At 49.4% G+C, this 19,256-nt stretch overlaps 1 protein-coding gene across 6 annotated transcripts in view; it reads left to right on the top strand.

Annotated features, from left to right (window-relative positions):
- MTMR3 (myotubularin related protein 3) overlaps positions 1–19,256 on the top strand; it is a 192,521-nt gene that overhangs the window by 161,049 nt on the left and 12,216 nt on the right. For all 6 annotated transcript variants that reach the window (XM_069081504.1, XM_069081506.1, XM_069081505.1 and 3 more), the window contains 7 exons: positions 3,217–3,330; positions 10,616–10,821; positions 11,420–11,551; positions 12,411–12,522; positions 15,690–15,885; positions 17,011–17,196; positions 18,735–18,905. In XM_069081504.1, the coding sequence (XP_068937605.1) occupies positions 3,217–3,330; positions 10,616–10,821; positions 11,420–11,551; positions 12,411–12,522; positions 15,690–15,885; positions 17,011–17,196; positions 18,735–18,905 (1,117 nt within the window). The remainder of the gene's footprint in view (positions 1–3,216; positions 3,331–10,615; positions 10,822–11,419; positions 11,552–12,410; positions 12,523–15,689; positions 15,886–17,010; positions 17,197–18,734; positions 18,906–19,256) is intronic.

Raw genomic sequence — 19,256 nt, 5'->3', positions numbered from 1 at the left:
GGAGCTGAAGGACAAAGGCATCAGACCATCAGTCTTACTTTTATTTCAACAGATAGTTCCTCTTAAAGTTGCCCAAGCGTTTGATAAAAGGGGAAGGTGGTTTTAAAAATACTTTGACTTAGGAAAGTGATACATTCAAAAAGCAGTGTCTGGGAGCCTTACTTTAAAAAAACTAAACTCTGAAAGTTTTAAAAAATGAATTTCATTGTTTTAAATACTGACTGTGAATTCTTCAAAGGTAGGCAGAATCTTAGGAGTTGTTTTCATTTAGTTTGAATTCACTGTTTTCCAATTTAAGATATCTTTAATTGGGATGTATTTTAAGACTTGAACCAGAAGCATTTTTTGGTATTTAAACAGATCCATTTGCAAATAGGTTCATTTCTCCCTTAATGCATTTACAATTGTTTTGGGGAAACAACTTCTTAGAAGTTGAGAGGCAGCTTTAAATGATAACTTTTAGAACTATATCCTGATAACAAAAGGCCCATATTTATAGGTGCTATTTTAGATTTGATTTGGTACTAGGTTTTTTTTTTTTTTACAGCTACATGAAATGAAAGCAAAAGGGCTTTTTTTTTAACCCTAGTTCTCTTTCTAAGCAATTAGTCATAGGTTTTTTGGCACATGAAGCAGTGGTGCTGGGAGCATGTTATAGGTCACATAATCCATTCCCCTGTAGAAGAGATTAGCCTGTTATGTGGGCTCTGGCATTCCAGAGGGGCTCTGACTTGCCTGGGCTCAAGGCAGCTCTGTCTGAGCTCCCAGTGACCCTCCTACCAGAGCACTGTGCTTTTGCCAATCCTGTGTGGGCACTGGTGTGCTCAGATGATCACCATGAAGACATTCAACTTTGTCCCGAGTGCAAATGCCCCTGGGAAGTTATCACTGACATAGCCATTCTGTCTCTTACTTTGTTTGGTTAAGTGGGAGTTGGTGGTGATTGTTTGGTGGCCCTTGGTTTAAGGTGTATATTTTTTATTTATAAATGACCATTGATTTTCCTAAACATTATCTAGAAATTTGTCTGTATGTGAATTTTAAGGCATTTAATACAATTATTCTTGGTCACATGTGGATAATAACTGCTTTCTGTAGCAAAATATTTTACTCCTCACCTTATGAATTTACATAGCGAATGTTCTTTTCCCAATTCTTTAGATGAGAAAACTTAGCTTCAGGGACTCATATGACTTGCCCATGGTCTCACAGCTCATAAATGTCAGAATTCAGACTCAAATCCGAGTCTTTAGTTAGGGGCACAGAGCTGGCTAGGGCAGGGGCGGGCACTGTGGAGGAGCGCCAAGGACGTGAGTAACTGACAGCAGCACTTGTGTTCTTCTGAGCCTGGTGGGAGAGGAAATGGGATCTCATGAAGACAGAAGACCAAGCTTGCCAACACCAAGGCAGACGATCATATACCCCCACGTCTTCTCCCTCAGCCTCAGTTTCTTTCTCTGTCTGTAATGTGGGGACAGTAATTCTACTGCCTGTCTTACAGGATTATTGTAATAAATCCTCTGCGTGTTTCATACTCTGACATCCTGCCTTGAGATGTCTTATGGTCTTTTGGAAATTGGAAACAAGACCCAGACAGTAGCAGCTGACTTAGAGAGAGAAGCAGGAGTCATAAAGGTCAGATCCCAGCAGCAGGCCTTGCTGCCCTTTTCCTGGGCTAAGTGGAGGCAGTGGGTTGATTCTGAGAAGATTCTGGCACCTTGGGAGAGCCTTTTCAACATGCTCTCAAGCTGCTACAAAGACATCCATGGATCATTAGGAACCAGCTTCTCAGACTCGACATGATTCTGGAAAGCTTCCTGTACCAGCATGAAGTCATACTTGGCTTATCGATTTTTTTCTTCTTGTTGGCCTAGGTCGAAGAGTGACCGCTGTGCCTGTGCACCCATTTTGGTCTGTCTGTGGTCTCCAGGCTTTGGCTTGTACCCATTATTGGGACATCTTAACCTAAAGTCTGTTGGCCAGTTCTTCCAGGCCTGTAAAGCATTTGAAAGTGTGGCTTTGATATCTTGGGCCATGAGTTCTGTCACAGATTTCCTCCAGATGAAGCCCAAAGAATTGCTCTCAGCTGGGTAATTGCTTCTTGACTTTAGGAGGTCCTTTTTAGCTCAGTAGTTCTAGGCTCTCATGGTTGAGAGCATCTCAGAGGCCTCTGTGCTTGATCCAGTGATCCACAATTCATCCTACCCCTCCCCACTCAGGGCTTCCCAATCTACTTGCAGACAGTTCTTACTGTTTTCTTACCAATGCTGCCTCTCCATCTCCTATCTCCCCCCGCCCCCAGCCAGCTGCTCACTGTTCTTCCATTTAATAGCCCTGCACATATTTTTAGACAGCTGTTGTGTCCCCTTAAGTGTTCTGGTTTCTTTTTCATTGTAATGCCTTTTGTTTTTTCCTGATACCCTCCATTCCCAAGTGCTCTCCAGCTAATCCTCACAGACCAGTTCTCATCCTCCCCCATCCAGTTGGCTGTCCTCTGCTCATACTGGGCTTTGCCAGGGTTCTGACATGTGCTGCTCAGAGCTGAACCACTGGCTGTCTGGCCAAGGGCTATGAGACTGTCCCTTCTTTTGTGCAGTATGCAAGGGCCCCTGGAGTCAGGGGCACAGAGCTGACTAGGGCAGGGGTGGGCGCTGTGGAGGAGGGCCAAGGACATGAGTAACCGGTGGTGGCACTTGTGTTCTTCTGAGCCTGGTGGGGAGAAAATGGGATCTCATGAAGACGGAAGACCCAGCTTTGAATCCAGGCTCTGCCACACCAAGGCAGGCGATCATATGCCCCCACATCTCCTCCCTTGGCCTCAGTTTCTTTCTCTGCCTATCTTACAGCTGTAAAACTCCATACCAAATGGGTGCTGTGGATGCCGATGCAGCCTAGTAGAACCCTGGGCCTGCCCTCAGGAAGGCCTCAGACATTGACGAGCTGTGGGACTCTGGCCAAGCCACTTCACTTCTGTCTGCCTCAGTCTCCTCCTCTGTAAAATGAAGATGCCACTGGCTCCTACCTCCTAGGGTTGTTATAAATGAGAGAATAGTGATAAAGTGTTCAGCCCAGTGCCTGGCACAGTGTGAATGCTACTCGTTAATCCAGTCTTGCACTTACTTGCTTTTATCTGTTTTGTCTGGTGCCAGCCCAAGGCCTCAGCACCTGCCCTGTGTCAGCACCTCTAAGGTTCCTCTTTCTGTCTTCCCTTTGCAGACTGTGTGGCAGCTACCCACAGGAGCTCATTGTGCCAGCCTGGATCACTGACAAGGAGCTAGAGAGTGTGGCGAGCTTCAGGTCCTGGAAACGTATCCCCGCGGTGGTCTACAGGTGAGCGGCCCCGGCCCCAGGGCCCTCATATTCTCTGGTGCCTGAAGGCACTGCCTGCTCACTTCTGACCTGAAAGCAAATGGACAGGATGAACTAGGCTAGAGGTGAGATGGCATACAGCAAAGCCTCGGGGGCACGCCCACCGTGTAAAACACTCACATGGTTCCTGGGGGTGGAGGTCACAGAAGGAATCACAGAAACCTTCTGAACTCTTCCCCGTTGAGCATCTCTGGCTGATGATTCAGCCTCTTCTGACACTGTCCTCGTCTCCAGAGAGCTTACGGTCCGGATGGACGTAGAAGATGGTTCCATATCATGACTTGACCCCAGTTACAGGGCACTGAGCTGAGGAAAAGCAGCGCTATTTCTTTGTTGTTTTTAACAGCTCGTGGGCTACAACACTCTTTCCTCACAGGAGCCCTTTGAGGTAGGTGATGCCTCTGTGATTTCCAGGTTACAGATGAGGAAACTGAGGCTCAGAGAGATGATGCCACAAAGGCAGCAAGACCCATGTGCCCCGATCCTAGGTCTCTGCTCTCTGTGCCACTCACTGCACAGTAGCCAAAGGAGAACTCGATTATACACGTAATTTAACATAACCAGAAAACAGAAAGTGCCTGTCCCAAGAGGGACTCGGGCCAGAGGACTGGCTCTCTGGAGGAACAGGGTTTTCTCCTAGGGCTGTGAGCTCGAGCCTTGAAAGAGACAGTTTTGCTCAGTCACTGTACAACCGTGGGCAGATTCTCCAACCTGAGCCTCAGTTTCCCCTTATTTGTTTCAGGAAAGTGCTGGACTCTCTAGTTTCTAAGGGCACTTCTGGCTCTATGATAGATACATTTGGGGCCTGGGGGATACAAGTCTGTCTTCCTCTGGGAGGAGAAAGTAATCTAGGTATGGAGGAGAATCTTCCAGAGGCCGGGTTGCTGTTGGAACAGGTAGGTGCTGTGCCAGAGCCGCATTGTCAGAGCCTGAGTGAGGACAGGGTGAGCCCTGAAAGGAAGAGCACTTGCCCCACATATGCGTGTCAGTCACAGCAGACAGTGCTGTGCTGGGTGCATCCTCTGTAGTAGCTGGGAGAGGATCCTGTGCAGAGGATACAGTTTTCTCTGGAGTTTTTCTGGCTTCTCTTCATCAGAAGCAAAAACATGTACAAATGTCAGAACAGTGGGCTTCAGACTGAGGCCTGGTGCTCTGCACCGCCCTGCCCTGCAGTCCCTTAAGTAACCCCCGCTTCTTCGTCTCTGAGCTGAGGGGTGGAAGGCCACCTCGAGTTTCCTCCTGCTTACCCGTGACGTGCTGAGTCACTTGGCCTCTTGGGGAAGGTGGACGTGACACCTGTCTTCCCAGCCTTGGAGGCATATTGGAGGAAAGGGTTGGTGCTCTTTAAAATGCTGGAGACACGGCGGCTCTGACCCTGGCAGTGCCGATACCGTGCAGCAAGGCTCCTGTTTTACGTGCGGTTCTTAGGAACTCTGCACTGCTTTCCTTCACTCTGACCGCTGTGCCTCTGCTCTCGAATGGCTCTTGGTCTGCTTTGGCACAGCCCTGAGCAAAGGGCACCTGTCAGGCCACGAGCTACATCCTTCCTGGAGGCCAGGACAAAGTTGTGGCCATGAGACTGACCACGTCCATACCAACACTCAGGAGCAGCAGGCCTGGGATCCCTAGCCTTCTGTGCACTCATCACAAAGGAGCCTCTTGGAACCACCAGCCCAAGGAAGGAGGCTGGAGCCTGGGGGACCCCAAGGGGAAGGAAGAGTCCCCTTTTCAGCTCACTGAGCACCGGGCCACCCCAAGGAGGTTCTCCCCACATACAGAAGGTCGAACTGGCTTAGAAGTCTCCTCTTTGGTTCCCAGGAGCGTCTTCATTTCTCCAGACAAGCCTGGCTCCTTCTGCTGAGCCTCCCAGGACGAGCCGTGGTATGCCCTGGCCTCCCTGGACCCAAGCATGGGACAGAGAAGCCATTCCTTCTACGATCCAGGATGCTCACCTGGTGTGCAGGCAGCCCCACCATGGCCCCCATGGAGCTCACAGATGCGCTGTCTCCGGCCTATTCCCTCAGTGTTCTATCAGAAGTCCACAATCCCCCACCTCCATGTGCAGCAAACCTTGGAAGTCATCCGGTCCAGCACCCTAATTTAATGAGGAAGAAGCCAGACCCGGAGGAGGGAAGAGACTCAAGTTTGCAGCCCAGGAACCTGCACCCAGATCTCTTTCCTGTCCTGTGCTGCCTCAGTAAGTATTGGCTGGGTGCCCACTATGTGGGCAGGCCTGTGCTAGGCCCAGTGGGACTCTGCCCAGAAAGGCCTAAGCAGTAGGCCACCCCCAGGAACTGGCCATCCAGTCAGAGCTGCTGAAGGCAGGCTACTGCTGGTGGGCTTCATGTGTGCCCAGAAAAGATCTCGTGCCAGCTGGGGACGGTGTTTGTGAGGACGGGCAGGAGCCTGAGGCCTGGTGGGCTGTGAGGTGGTAAGCCTGGGTGATGCTGACCGGGCTCTCCTTGTCACATGGCCTTTGTTCACAGGCTGGGGGCCAGGCAGCTTAGCCCAAGGTCCTGGGATGCTTGCCACTTCACTTCTTGACTAGGGGCTCCAACAAAATCATCTTTATCAAGGGAGCAGAAACAAAACGGGCAGAGAATAAAGGAACACAGCCAGCAGGGCCAGGGCTGACCTTTCCTGGGGGGACCAGTGCTACTGGGGCCCTGTGATGGGGAACAGGAGCTTAGTGAAGGCAAAAGTGAATCTTGTGAGGATGGCCTGGAGAAGGTCCAGCTTAGCAAGAGCCGTACAAAATCCCTCTGTGACCAGCCTGGGCTAGGCTGTGGCATCGCAGCGCCACCTGCTGTTGGAGAGGGGTGGTGCTAGGCCTGCTGACCCCAGCAGGCTGATGGGCATGCAGGTGTCCAGTGTGGGGCAAGGCTCCTTGGGCAATTGAGCAGTCCAGGCTCCGTGACTTTGGGGCCACCCTAGGAAGTGTGGGATGAACTTTTAAAAGCTACCTGCTACCGTCAATGTTTGATGGTTCATTTCACTCAGAAAAATGCTTGGTCTTAAAAGGAGAGCCTTTGCAATGAGCTTTAGCTCTTACATCCTCATCTGTAAAATGATCCTTTGAACCCCCAAGAAGGGACGTAATGGGACATGACTATGGGCTTGTCTTGTTTGACCAGTTACCTAAAATTTCTATGGCTCCTCTAGAAAGCGCCCCTCTCCCATCTGAGGGAGAGATTAGCACATTCTCCTGTTTGTCTCATGTAAAAGGTACATCTGCTGACTTTGGGAGTTAAAGCCCAGTTTGTAAAATAGCCCCCTAAAAATTAAAAGCTTTTGAAGCTAAGATTGACTATCTAGGCTGGCCATGGCCATCAGGACTACTAGCATTCAGAAGCTGATATCAGCCAAGCATTCCTTCAAGACCTTCAGACTCTGCATAGCACCATTCTGGATGATAGAACCAAGGATTTTTTTTTAATCCTATGTTTTTATTTTTTAAATTTTGAATTCTAAATTGTAGAAGAAATATAATACCCAGTATATACATGAAGTCATGCAAAATATATCTCCCATATTAGCCATGTTATAAAAAAAGAAAGAAAGAAAAATATAGAAAGTAGAAAAAAAAAAATATGCTACAGTGTGCATTCAGAGTTTATCACTTCTTCCCCTGGATGGAGATAGTGTTTTTCCACACAAGTTCTTCAGAATTGTCACGGATCTGATGAGAGTAGCTACATCTTTCACTGTTCATCATTATATAGTATTGCTGCTATTGTGTACAATGTTCTCCTGATTCTACCCACTTTACTTTGCATCAGTTCATTTACATTTAAGTCTTCTCAGTCTTTCTGAAACTATCCTGCTTGTCATTTCTTATAGCACAATAGAATTATTAAATCATATACCATAACTTTAGTTATTCCCTAGTGACTGGGTATCCCCTCCAGTTCTTTGCCATCACAAAAAGAGTTGCTATAAATATTTTTATATATGCAGATCCTTTTTCTTTGATTTGTTTGGTATAGACTTAGGTCTAGGTCTAGGTCCAGGACCTAGCAATGGTATTACTGGATCAGTTTTATAGATCTTTTAAATTTTTAACTATTTTTTTTAACTATTTTTAACTAAAAGTGCTATTTATTAAAATTAGATCATAGTTCATCAAAGTTGTTTTAATTTGCATTTCTCTAATCAGTGGTAATTTAAAGCATTTTTTCATATGATTACAGATAGCTTTGGTTTCTTCTGAAAACTGCCTGTTCATATCCTTTGACCACTTATCAATTGGGAAATGGCTCCTGTATCTCATCAGTCAGATTGGCTAAGATGACAAAACAGGAAAATGATAAATGCTGGAGAGGATGTGGAAAAATTGGAACACTAATGCATTGTTGGTGGAGTTGTGAACTAACCAAGTATTCTGGAGAGCAATCTGAACTGTGCTCAAAGGGCTATAAAAAAAGTGCATACCCTTTAACCCAGCAATAACACTTCTAGGGTTGTATCCCAGAGAGATCATAGAAGTGGGAAAAGGATCCGTACATACAGAAATACTTATAGCAGCTCTTTTTGTGGTGGCAAAGAATTGGAAATCAAGGAGATGCCCATCAATTGGGGAATGGCCGAACAAGTTGTGGTATATGCATGTTATGGAATACTTTTGTGCTATAAGAAACGAGGAGCAGACGGTCTTCATATTTACCTGGAGAGGCTTATACAAACTGATGCTGAGTGAGAAGAGTAGAACCAGGAGAAATTTGTACCCAATTACAGACACATTGTATGTGTAATGTCTAACTTTGATAGACTGGGCTCCTCTCAGCAACACAAGGTTATGAGACAGCTCCAAAGGACTCGTGATGGAAAGGGCTGTCCACATCCAGAGAAAGAACTACAGTCTGAATGCAGACTGAAGCAAACACCTGGCTCTCTCTTTCATTTTGTTTTGTCCTTCTTTCTCATTGGTTATAATCCTTCTTTACAACTTAATTAATGTTTAATGTGAAAGTATTTGTAGAACCTGTATCGGATTGCATGCTGCCATGGCGGGGAAGAGGGGAGGAGAGGGAGGGGGAGGAAATGTGAAACTCAAGGGACTGTGGAACTGAATGTTGGAAACTAAAAGTAAATAAATAATGTTTTTTTTTTTTTAAAAGAAAAACAACCCTTATAATAAATACAATTAAGCAAAATACATTTCCGTGTTGTCTGCATCCAAAAAAAAAAGGAAATGGCTCTTATTTTTATAAATTTGATTCAACTGCCTATATATTTGAGGATTTTTGATCCCAGTTCCATTGTCTCAAAATAGAATAGGCACTTTTAAAGTGTTTTAGCTATCCCTGTTAAAAGTTGACCCATACTTAAGAAAGTTTACTCTTCATAATTTTGGAAATTGTGAGATATTGTCCTGGTAGGATTCAAGAGTTTATTTCATTCTGTATACATGTACTTACATCTGTATGCACCAGAAATAACCTTGAATGTAGAAGTCAGGAAAGTGGGGTTCAGTTCGTAACTTTTCTTTCCTATCTGTAAAGTGGGATTGAGCCAGAGCAGAGGTTCCCTAACTTATTTGACCTACTACTCCCTTTTTAAAAAATTACTTAGCACCCCCTGAAAATCTACTTTAACCCTATAATGTTTTAGGGTTTTTTTTTAATTTGTGTAATTTCAAAAAAATAAATTTTTAAATGACGTGTATTAAATTTAATAATTTATTGTAAATTTGTGAGTTTTTTCCTACGTTGAAATTTTGATGATGCAATATTGTGTCATGTAACCATATAGTAGCATATTGTAAATAGGTCATTACACTATACACACATATTCCTGCTGATGCATGCTGAACTGTCTGACTATTCCAGACATGTTCGTCTACCAGCACTTCCTTGTTAAGACCTGTCAGCAGACTTGACCACTGATTGGTTTTAACTTGCATTTTGTGTGTTTATTTGGAAAACAATGTAATCACTGTGACTTTAGCTCTGTTTTAAAACAGTTGAAACATATACAAATGGTATTTCAGAATTTTTTTCGCTTTCCTTATGCTTCTGCCCACCCCCTTATTTTTATTAAGTGACCCCCAATTGTACCCAAAGCTACTACTGCCCCCTCCCATCTTTCCAGTGTCCACCCACACACACACACACGCCCCCACACGCACACGCACAGGGCCTCCGATGCAAAAAAAAAAAAACCCCAGATATTATACTGGGAATCCACAGACTTGGCCTCTCTGTTTTGAGGTAGAGGTAGTCTCCCAATTTTCAGGTTCACAAAGGGACCATGACTCACCCACAGTCATGCACTTGTATTGTTTTGGTTTGCTTTAGTGAATTTTTTTCAGTCAGCAAAAACCCACCTTTTGTTCCTTCCCTTCTCCCTGCCCTCCCCACCCCCAGCTAAGAAACAAAGAAAAATAAAACTTTGTTATAAACAAGCTAAACAAATCTCCACATTGACCATGTGTGCAAGAAAAAACAATTGTTCCATTCTGCATCTGAGTCCTTCCTCTCTCTGTGAGGAGATGGGCAGTGTGTTTCCCCATCAGTCCTTTGGAACTGTGGCTGGTCATTACTCTGATCAGAGTTCCTAAGCCTTTCCAACTGGCGTCACAATTGCATAAATTGCTCCCTTGGTTCTGCTCTCCGGGCTCTGCATCAGTTTGACAAGTCTCCTCAGATGTCTCTGTCTCCCTGCGCTTGACGGACTGCACTGAAAAGTGACTCTCTGTGGGGTTTTTCCTAGTATTTCCTGATCCAAAGTTAGTCTGGTGAATTTTCTAGATGTTTGCACAAATCATGGGGCGCTCAGCTGTACTTTGTCCTGCTCTTCCCCTGTCTTGTCTCTACCTCCCTCACAGTCAGACACTTGTCAGTGGCCTGCTGGGTCCTCGAACCCAATTCTCTTGATTGATTCTGTCATTGATCAGCCATGTAACCTTAAGCAGACCTTGCATGGCACTGTATATCTGTCAGACATGAACCATGTGATGCTAATCATTCTATGCTATCAGTGTTACCCCCTGATGAGCCTCAGCCCCCACCTCATTAGCCTTTTGTTTCCTTGACTGCTAAATGAGGGGGCCATCTGGCTCCAGGCCCCCACTCACTGATTCTGCCTACTTGACCAGGGTTATGCCACACCCCCTTCCCAAAACACTCGAGATTGCCATGTGTACAGTTGTTACATATGCAGAAAATTCCTGGGAAATTTTACGTTCCTTAAGTAGCTGCCTTGTAGACCCATGGGCTCTTTTCATGGCTTCTTGTTCCTCCATCAGGCACCAAAGTAATGGGGCAGTCATCGCCCGCTGTGGGCAGCCCGAGGTCAGCTGGTGGGGCTGGCGGAGTGCAGATGATGAGCATCTTGTGCAGTCCGTGGCCAAAGCCTGCGCCTCTGACTCCAGGTCCAGCAGTGGCAAGACACCGAATGGAGACTGCTCCAGGGAGTTTTCCAATGCGGGTGACCTCTCGGATGTGGAGTTTGGTAAGTCTCTTAGCCGTTCTTCGTTTCTGACGCTCACCGCCTGGGACTTTTCTCCCGCCGCTGCGTGGAGTTTGGCATGAGAGCCCAGATGAGAGGAATCCCCGTTTGCATAGCCCACTTAAGCCATGCTGGACCTTGGTCAGTGGCCAGCTCCCGAGGTAGTAGAGGGTACTGAAGTTTTTTCTGAATGGGTTGAAGACTCTGTTTGATTTTAGCTCTTGTTGAAAATCTTTATGGAAGTTTAACAAAAAAGACACCATCTTCCAGCTAAGGAAGGAGCCAGTTAAGTAGCTCTCCTCCCTAGCTGCCTTTGAACCTCTGTTGCATCATGGTTAAAAAGAAGTAAATAAAAAGGGTAGAGACCAGATGGCTTGGCTTTTAAGGTCCTTCCAGGCCGCAGCTCTCAGGCCTTCTGTTTGACACCTGGGTGTCTTCTGCCTGGGTTCTGCTTCTCATTGTCCAGGACAGGAGAAGCAGGTCAGGGGGAGTAGAAGAGAGGAAAGAGCCCTGTTAATAGAGGTCTCTCAATGTTGGGCCCTGCCGGCCTATGGTGTTTGTCCTAGACAGTACCTGTTCTTTTCCTCCTGGTTCTCCTTAGATTCTTCCCTGTCAAATGCTTCTGGAGCAGAGAGCTTAGCTATCCAACCTCAGAAGCTTTTAATCTTGGATGCACGTTCCTATGCGGCAGCTGTGGCAAACCGAGCCAAAGGGGGTGGCTGTGAATGCCCAGGTGAGTGGTGGGACCCACTGACCCTTGGTCCCAGTGAATCCAGCCACAGGCTTCTTGGTCAGCCTGAGACAAAAGACCAGGGCCCCATCTTGGCAGACCCTGGGGTTGGCTTTGAATTGCTAGCATGACAGTTTGGGGGGAGTTTTCAGAGGGAGATATATGGCAAATGAAACCCATTAGTATCCTTTCCTTCCCATGTGCCAGCCTTCCTAGTGATGAGAAGAAATCCCCTTCCACTATTAGGGTCGTTCATATTTGGAAACTTGTTGTAAATTAAAAAGACGTTCTTGGAGATTCTTGGACATCTGCCTACACATATACTGGTGACTGTCCCTCAAGCCCTCTGCTCCTTGGGGGAGCCTATAGCTTGCAGTCCCTCTGGGAAGGCCTAGAACAGCCCCTTGTCTGGGCAGGGGAGAGGGCCTGGCCAGAATTTGACCCTCAGGGCCTCATCTGTTTCCTGTGTGGGAGGCTAAGCTTAGAAAATGAGAATGCCGCACCATCTTTCAGAGTGTTTTTCCAGCCAGGGTAGAGAGGGACTGTGGAGACCCTGGGCCCAGGGACCCTCTGATGCTTCATTGGTGTGGGAAGAGGCGAGTGTGGCACCCCCCACACACACACACGCACATGCACACACACACACACGTGCACACACGCACTACCTCAGCTGCTTTGGGGCACAGGGCAGACACTGCCTCTTAATGAAGGCCTTGTGCTCGTTGCCAACCTCCCCAGGCCTCCCTGTGGCCCTGCTCTACAGCTGCAGGGCTGGGTTTGAGAGCAGGCTCCCCTTCTCTTTACCTGGTTGTGTGACTTTCCATTTTAGTGCTTGTGTTGTCTCTATTGTCATTTTCTCCAGAGTATTATCCCAACTGCGAAGTGGTGTTCATGGGGATGGCAAACATTCATTCGATCCGGAAGAGCTTCCAGTCTTTGCGGTTGCTGTGCACGCAGATGCCAGATCCGGGAAAGTAAGTGTTGGCCTCTCTGTCCTGTGTCCCCATGCCTCTGCCCCCAAGCCCCTCCTGCAGGACAGCGCTCCTTGTCCTGCTTGTTCAGGGGGCCAGGCCCTCTTTCTTCTGTACAAGCACAAAGGCAAAACAGAGCAAGAAATCAGGTCCTTGGGAAGTGATTAAAGATGGAGAAAGCAAATGCTGGTCATTAGAAGGGAAGGCTTCTTGGTTTTCCTGGAACCTCTTCATCTTCTGCTTCTGTTATTTTCGCTGAGGGGAGTTACTCTCAAGGGCTCCCACCTCTGTAGCCCTTGATGTTTGCTGAGTATGTGCCCCACACATCTGAGATGCACCACCACACTGCGAATCATGTGGTCCTAGCATTACAATTCTGCCTTACCCAGGAGGGAAACTGAAGCGAAGGAGTGAGTTGACTTGCTCGGGGTCTCTCAGTCAGCTCTTGTCACCACGAGGGCTCAGACTCCTCCAGACCTTTCCATGGCATCAGGCACTGGCATCATTCAGATATTGATGTTTCCCCCACTCCTGACATGCTTTGGTTCCTATGGGCTCTGCCCCAGAAAGAAGGAAAGTTCAGTCCTTCCTCGGCAATGCTGGGGCCAGCATTCTCTGGAAGCTTCCCACAATTCCACGTGGAGCAGTGAGTTCTGCTGTGGCGGCAGCAGGGTGATTCCTAGCTATTCTGTGAATAAGTGTGCCTGCCTCCCCCTTACTGGCCAAGAGCTTTCCCTTAACGTTTTTTTATTATAAAAGATGAATAGGAGTTTGATGATTCGCAGGAATGGAGGTACAGGGCTACCTTGGCAGACCAGTTGGATTGTTTTCAGTGACTGAATAGTATTGTTGAAAGGGGAGCTTGTGTGCCAGAGAGTCCCGCTAGATCCCTGCTAATGCTTCGCCTCCTTCCCTTCCCACCATGCTCAGTGTGGCCTGGCCAGCACAGGGGTGTCTGTGCGTGGGGCCACTGCCTCCATGGGGAGATGCTTGGACTAAGTGTGGTCGGGAAGGATTGGCTTAGGTTACTGAAGCCAAGGCCACTTAGACAGCATTCAGTTCAGGTCATCATGGCAGTAAAGAGCCCTGCAAAGTCAGGTATAACGAGACTTCCCCTGCGAAAGGCCTTACTGGAGAAACTGAACCTCCAGTAGCGCTTCATCTTGGAGCCCGGTGAGTGTTAAGGGTTCTCATGAGAGCCTTCCTCTGACCCCAGAGGCTCCACACAGGCCAGAATGTCTAGTCAGACGAATTTGGGTGGGATAAAGGTGAAGGCAGCGGGCCCACAGCAGTCTGAACAAGGGGATGAGGCACAATGGGCTGCAGCCGTGTACCCGCAGGCGGGTTTCACTGCCATCCTGGTGCTCCTTGGGTCTAGCACAAGGCCTCTGGACCCCACTAGTTTCCTGGTCACAGTAATACAGTATGGGCACGGAGGTATCATGGAGGTGAGCTGTGCTCATATTCAGTGTGTTGGGGGTGAGGGGGGAGCACATTTCCCACCTGGGCAGTGGGCGGTGGAATGGAGAAGAGGCAGTAGGCCGGTTTGCCTGGCATGGAGGGTGCTGGAAGGGGACAGTAGGTTGAAATGATTCTGGCAGGGTGAGAAGGAGGAGCTGAATCGAAGCCGGTGGGGGTTTGTGTAGAGAAGAGAACGTGATCCTTGACTGAGATGAGAGTCTTAGGACTTTCCCTTTGGCAGCTGTGGAGAGGCTAGGCTGGGGAACCAGCTAGAAATGGAAAAGGAGGAGTCCAGACTAGAGACTCGATGGAGGGGCCATCATTAGGGATGGGGCCAGCAGAACTGGCACCCTGCAGGAGGGAGCTGTCCAGTGGCTGTCCCAGCCAGACGTCAGAAGGAATGGCCTAACATGGAGCAGACGGCAGCCTGGCTGCCTTGGGAGAGAAGGGCCTACCCCCCACCCCGGAGTGTCTCCAGGTAGGGGCTGAGTGACCACGTGTTAGGAAGGTTGCAGAAAGGCCTTTCTGACTCCTGAGAGTCTGTGAGATGAGGGATTGGGCTCTGAGATGATCTAAGGACAGAGTCGCTGTTAATTAATGCCAGCTTACATTTCTATGACATGTGGTAATCACAGAGACAGGCCTATAAATCCTCTGGTGAAGGGATCATCCCTATTCCACTGATGAGGAAACCAAGGTTCAGAGAGGTATCCAAGATGGCCCAGTGTGCTCGCTGATAGTGTTGTCTGCAGCCTCCCTGAGGGCTGCTCCAGCAGCCTCTCAGCCCCCGACTCCATGACAGATGCCCAGCCTGCTCCTGGCTGCTGTTCTTTCCGTCACAGCCATCTTTGGGAGCCATTAGGCTCTTCAGCCGCTGTCCTAAGAGCAGCTGGTGAGATCCCCTGGCCAGCTCAATGGTTGGAATGGTTAAGAGTCGGCCCCAAGCAGAGGTTCCGAGCCTTGTGCTGACTCGGCCATGGTTGTCTTGTGCAATGCGTCAGGGCTGGCCTGGGAGCCTTGCCCCCCTCCTCCCCCCACCGGGCCTACCGTCTGCCACCTCCTCCCACTGCCTGCACAGTCCAGGCAAGCACCCGTGGTGGCAGTTCTTGGGGGTTATGTGACATCCCCCTCAGGCTCTCCACACCACAGAGCGCTCACATCACAATGCCAGGCTGCTTCTGGAAGCCCTGCTCTTTGGGACCAAGCTGAATGTGCTGAATCCCCCCTTCCACAAAAGGCTCTCCTGTCCACCTTCAGTTGGTGATAGACAGAGAAGGTGATAATAATGACGGTGATGTCGTCTGCCAGGGAGCTAATTAATTCCAGAGAAAGCAAGAATGTCCGGAGGGCATTGGAACAGGACTGATGCATTCTTGGGCTGGGCTGGAGAGCCGAGCCATCGGTGCGGCCAGGGTGTCCCCAGTCCTGCAGCCTGTGCTTAACGGCCTGGCCCTGAGCTGTGCTGGGTGTCAGGGTGGGGCCTGGCTTCCTGGCGGGCTCTGGGCGCTATGGCTTGTGGCTGGTTCCCGGCCTCATCTCATTGTGGGGGTGCAGACCACCTCACGCTCATGGGAGTGCTGCAGTTTCTTGTTAGATTGTTCAGCCTTTCAGGGTATGAAATCGCTTCTATTTGCTCTTTAACCTGCCGTGTTTATCACAGACAGGCTTGAGTCCCCCTTGTCATCACAGATCTGTCTCTGTCTCTCTAGTTGGCTTTCTGCTCTCGAAAGTACCAAGTGGCTGCAGCACCTATCAGTGCTGCTGAAGTCGGCCCTGCTGGTTGTCCATGCCGTGGACCGCGATCAGCGGCCGGTGTTGGTGCACTGCTCTGATGGCTGGGATCGGACCCCCCAGATTGTGGCGCTGTCGAAGCTCCTGCTTGATCCCTATTACCGAACCATAGAGGTGTGTATGGAGAGGCAGATTTGTCGTCTGAGGTGGGGATCGGTTCTTGGAGGGGGAGGTTGTGGCTGCTGTCTCAGCTACCAGCTGCTCCACTTGGGAGTGCTTAGGTCAGGGGTGGGGAACCTGCGACTATTCAACTGAGTCCAAGTTTGACGGAACAAATCCCTTTATGAAGGGGATTTGTTCTGTGACCTTTGGATTCAGTCAAAGGGCTGCACTTGAGGACCTAGAGGGCCACATGTAGCCTCGAGGCCACAGGTTCCCCACCCTTGATTTAGGAGCTCCCCACTGCCCTAGTGCCTTTTCCTGGCATTCCGTGTCCTCTGCTTCTGGCATTACCTCCTACCAACCCCCTGTCACGTAGCTGCACTCCAGCTAAGCTAGAGCACTCATTCTCTGTTCACACCCTTCTCTGCTGGCATCTTCCTCATCCTTTACAGCCCAGCTCCAGTGCAGCTTCTGCCATGAAGCCTTCCCTGGCCTCCTCAGGCGGAGGCAATTTCTCTCTCTCTGATCGTGGAGCGCATTGTTCTCCCTTTCCTGATTGTCATTTGTGTTAGAGCTGCCTTCCCTCTCCATCGCACCCCCGCCCCGGCCTTTCCCCAACAAGCAGCCTAATTTGTCTTTGTGTTTCCTGCACTGGATGGATGAAAGAATGGCAGTGATTCACTCTGGAGATGTGACAGTTGCATTTCCCTGTCCATCCTCATTTAATTTTGTCCCATACGAGGTCATGTGGTGCTATCAGCAGTTACCTGTGCTCTCCCCAAATCAGACAGCCAGAAGGTGTCAGGGCCTATTTTCTCTGGGCCCCCTGGCCTGCCTGAGAAAGGGGAGGACCATGCAGCGAAATGTCATGTGTCTGGGGCACCGCAACTCCACAAATATTGTTTGCATTACTGAGCGCTATTAGAGGAAGTATCCAAGAAATTTCGGCTGACAGGAGCCAGGCCATTAGGGCAGGTCAGTCCTGGGACTGGGAAGCCCAGCTAGTGACTCTCAGGTTCCACTTTGAGGATCTGAAAGGGAAAAGACAGGACCCCCTGAGCAGGTGTGGTTCCCGGCCAGCAGGCAGCCCATGAGCAGCAGAAGTACACGCTGACTGGCTCTGCTTCTCTCCTCCAGGGCTTCCAGGTGCTCGTGGAGATGGAATGGCTTGACTTTGGCCATAAGTTTGCCGATCGCTGTGGCCACGGGGAGAACTCAGACGATCTGAATGAGCGTTGTCCTGTGTTCCTGCAGTGGCTGGACTGTGTCCACCAGCTCCAAAGGCAGTTCCCTTGCTCTTTTGAGTTCAACGAAGCATTCCTTGTGAGTCTGGGTCTCTGAGCTTGAGAACGGGGGGCAGGGGGGAGAGAAGCAGCTCTTTTCTTCCTCTTATTAAATATCGCTGCCACTTGGGGAAGTTCACCAGCAAAGGGCAGGTACAAAAGCAGAGCCTCTGAAGAGGAATCGGCTGTGATCCATGGCACTGCCCAGAGCACCAGGGTGAATGGCCTGTGAAGGTGCAGTTAAAGGACACGCAGTACTCTTTCTCCACTTGGACTTTGGCCTGCTCTTGTGACAGACCTGTGCTGCAGAGGAGCGTGAGGGGGTTTACCTGGTACAGATCACCCAAGTTCATTGGGCCTTGCTTTCCTTATCTGTAAAAGGAGAATAGTGATCGCTTTAGTAAGCACTCTACAGAGCGATTGGGAGAACAGTGAACAAAGGCGTTCCATCATACTGTCACCACCCTATTGCATGTGATGAAATGAACACGCGTGTGTGAGTGAGTGTGTGTGTGTGTGTGTGTGTGTGTGTGTGTGTGTGTGTGTGTGAGTGAAATGAGGTGCCTCAGAGAGTGCCTCGGTCCCTTGGAGTGAGGAGAGGCAGGAAGGCCTGGCTGCCGCAGATAGCAGTCAGTGCTCACAAAGGGTCTCTGTGACCATCAGATGGAGGGCAGGGCAGGCCAGCCTCTGTCTAGGGAGGTTCCGCTCCTCTTAGTCCCCAAGATCAGTGACATCACACCTAGTCACTTGCAAACCTTCAGGTGTCATAGGAGTATTTAGCATTATTCATTCTCTTTGTCTGTAGCCCCCGTCTGTTGTCACAGAGTCTGGACTTTGTTGTGTGTGGTTGCCTGACATTGGAGATGGAGTTTCATGTTGGCCCTGCAGCAGAGGAGGCGCGATGGCCCCCTGCTTGCCAGGACTCAGGCGCTGGAGGTCCTCTTGAGCAGCTTTGTCACCAGAGCTCCAGCTGTCCGGCCCTCACACCAGCGCTCCTTCTTTGTAGAGCGTTTTTATGTTGGGGTAGGGGGAGACAGATGGGAAGTCAGGCAGCATTTGGACAGGACCTTCCAGGCCCTTTTAATTGACTGTCTGTGGCTTTTATTAGAAGTTAGGAAAGTTAGGGAGAAGCTCCAGTGAGCACCCTTAGGATGTCCTGGTTTGGGGTGTTTCCTCTGGAGCTCCAGGTAAGCCTCTTTCATGGCACTGAGGCTCTTGCAGGTTTACATAGCAAGAGGATCCTAATTTACTCTGGTCTCTGTGGAGGAGGAGGGAGTCGCTCTCCCTGTTGTGAGATTCTGAGCAAGGGGGACCTTCCCATTTGGTTAAGAAATAGCTTGCTTGCCTCTGTGGTGTCCCTGGGTAGGCGGTTATAGTTCAGGAGTGACACATGTTCAACATAAGGCAGCGTGGGCAGCCTTTGGGGATTGGCTTTGTGCAGAGGCCCGGTGAGCCGTGCCCACTCTCACAGGGGGGGGATACATTGGTCCCTGGGGATGCTTTGGGTCAGGGAGAGGGCTGGACAAGTGCAGAGGCCAACCTTCTCCCTTTTGACAGCGCTGTGTTGGCCTCCTGCAGGTCAAGTTGGTACAACACACCTACTCTTGCCTCTTTGGAACATTCCTGTGCAACAATGCGAAGGAGAGAGGAGAAAAGCACACTCAGGAACGGACCTGCTCTGTCTGGTCTCTGCTCCGGGCAGCCAACAAGGCCTTCAAGAACCTGCTCTATTCTTCGCAGTCAGAAACTGTGCGTATGTCTCAGTGACTGGAGAGCTCGCGGCTAGCAGCGGGGCAGGGGCCGGCCAGCAGGAGGGTGGGGCTCGGGGCGCTTCCCTTCCACCGCCTTCTCTCCGCTGAGAGCCTGTTTCCTGAAAAGACCCAGGCTGCCAGCAGGAGCCACTCCGTGTTTGTCCCCAACCTAGTGTAAAGCACGTTTTAGTCAGTAGCGCAGCAGTTCTCCAAAGCGGGAAAAGGGAGTGAGTGTTTTTATTCTTAGAGGACTGATGTGAAAAGGGAGGCCCATTGTGAGTCTCCCCTTGTGAATGACTAAAGGCTCCGTGGCCCCCAGACTGTGCTGTTTGCCTGGGGCTGCATCTGG

Source organism: Petaurus breviceps, unplaced genomic scaffold, assembly GCF_028583685.1.
Source record: "Petaurus breviceps papuanus isolate PSGF00001 unplaced genomic scaffold, PetGlider_PUasm1.0 99, whole genome shotgun sequence".
Taxonomy (NCBI): Eukaryota; Metazoa; Chordata; class Mammalia; order Diprotodontia; family Petauridae; genus Petaurus; species Petaurus breviceps.
This window is presented reverse-complemented; position numbering and strand designations above follow the sequence as displayed.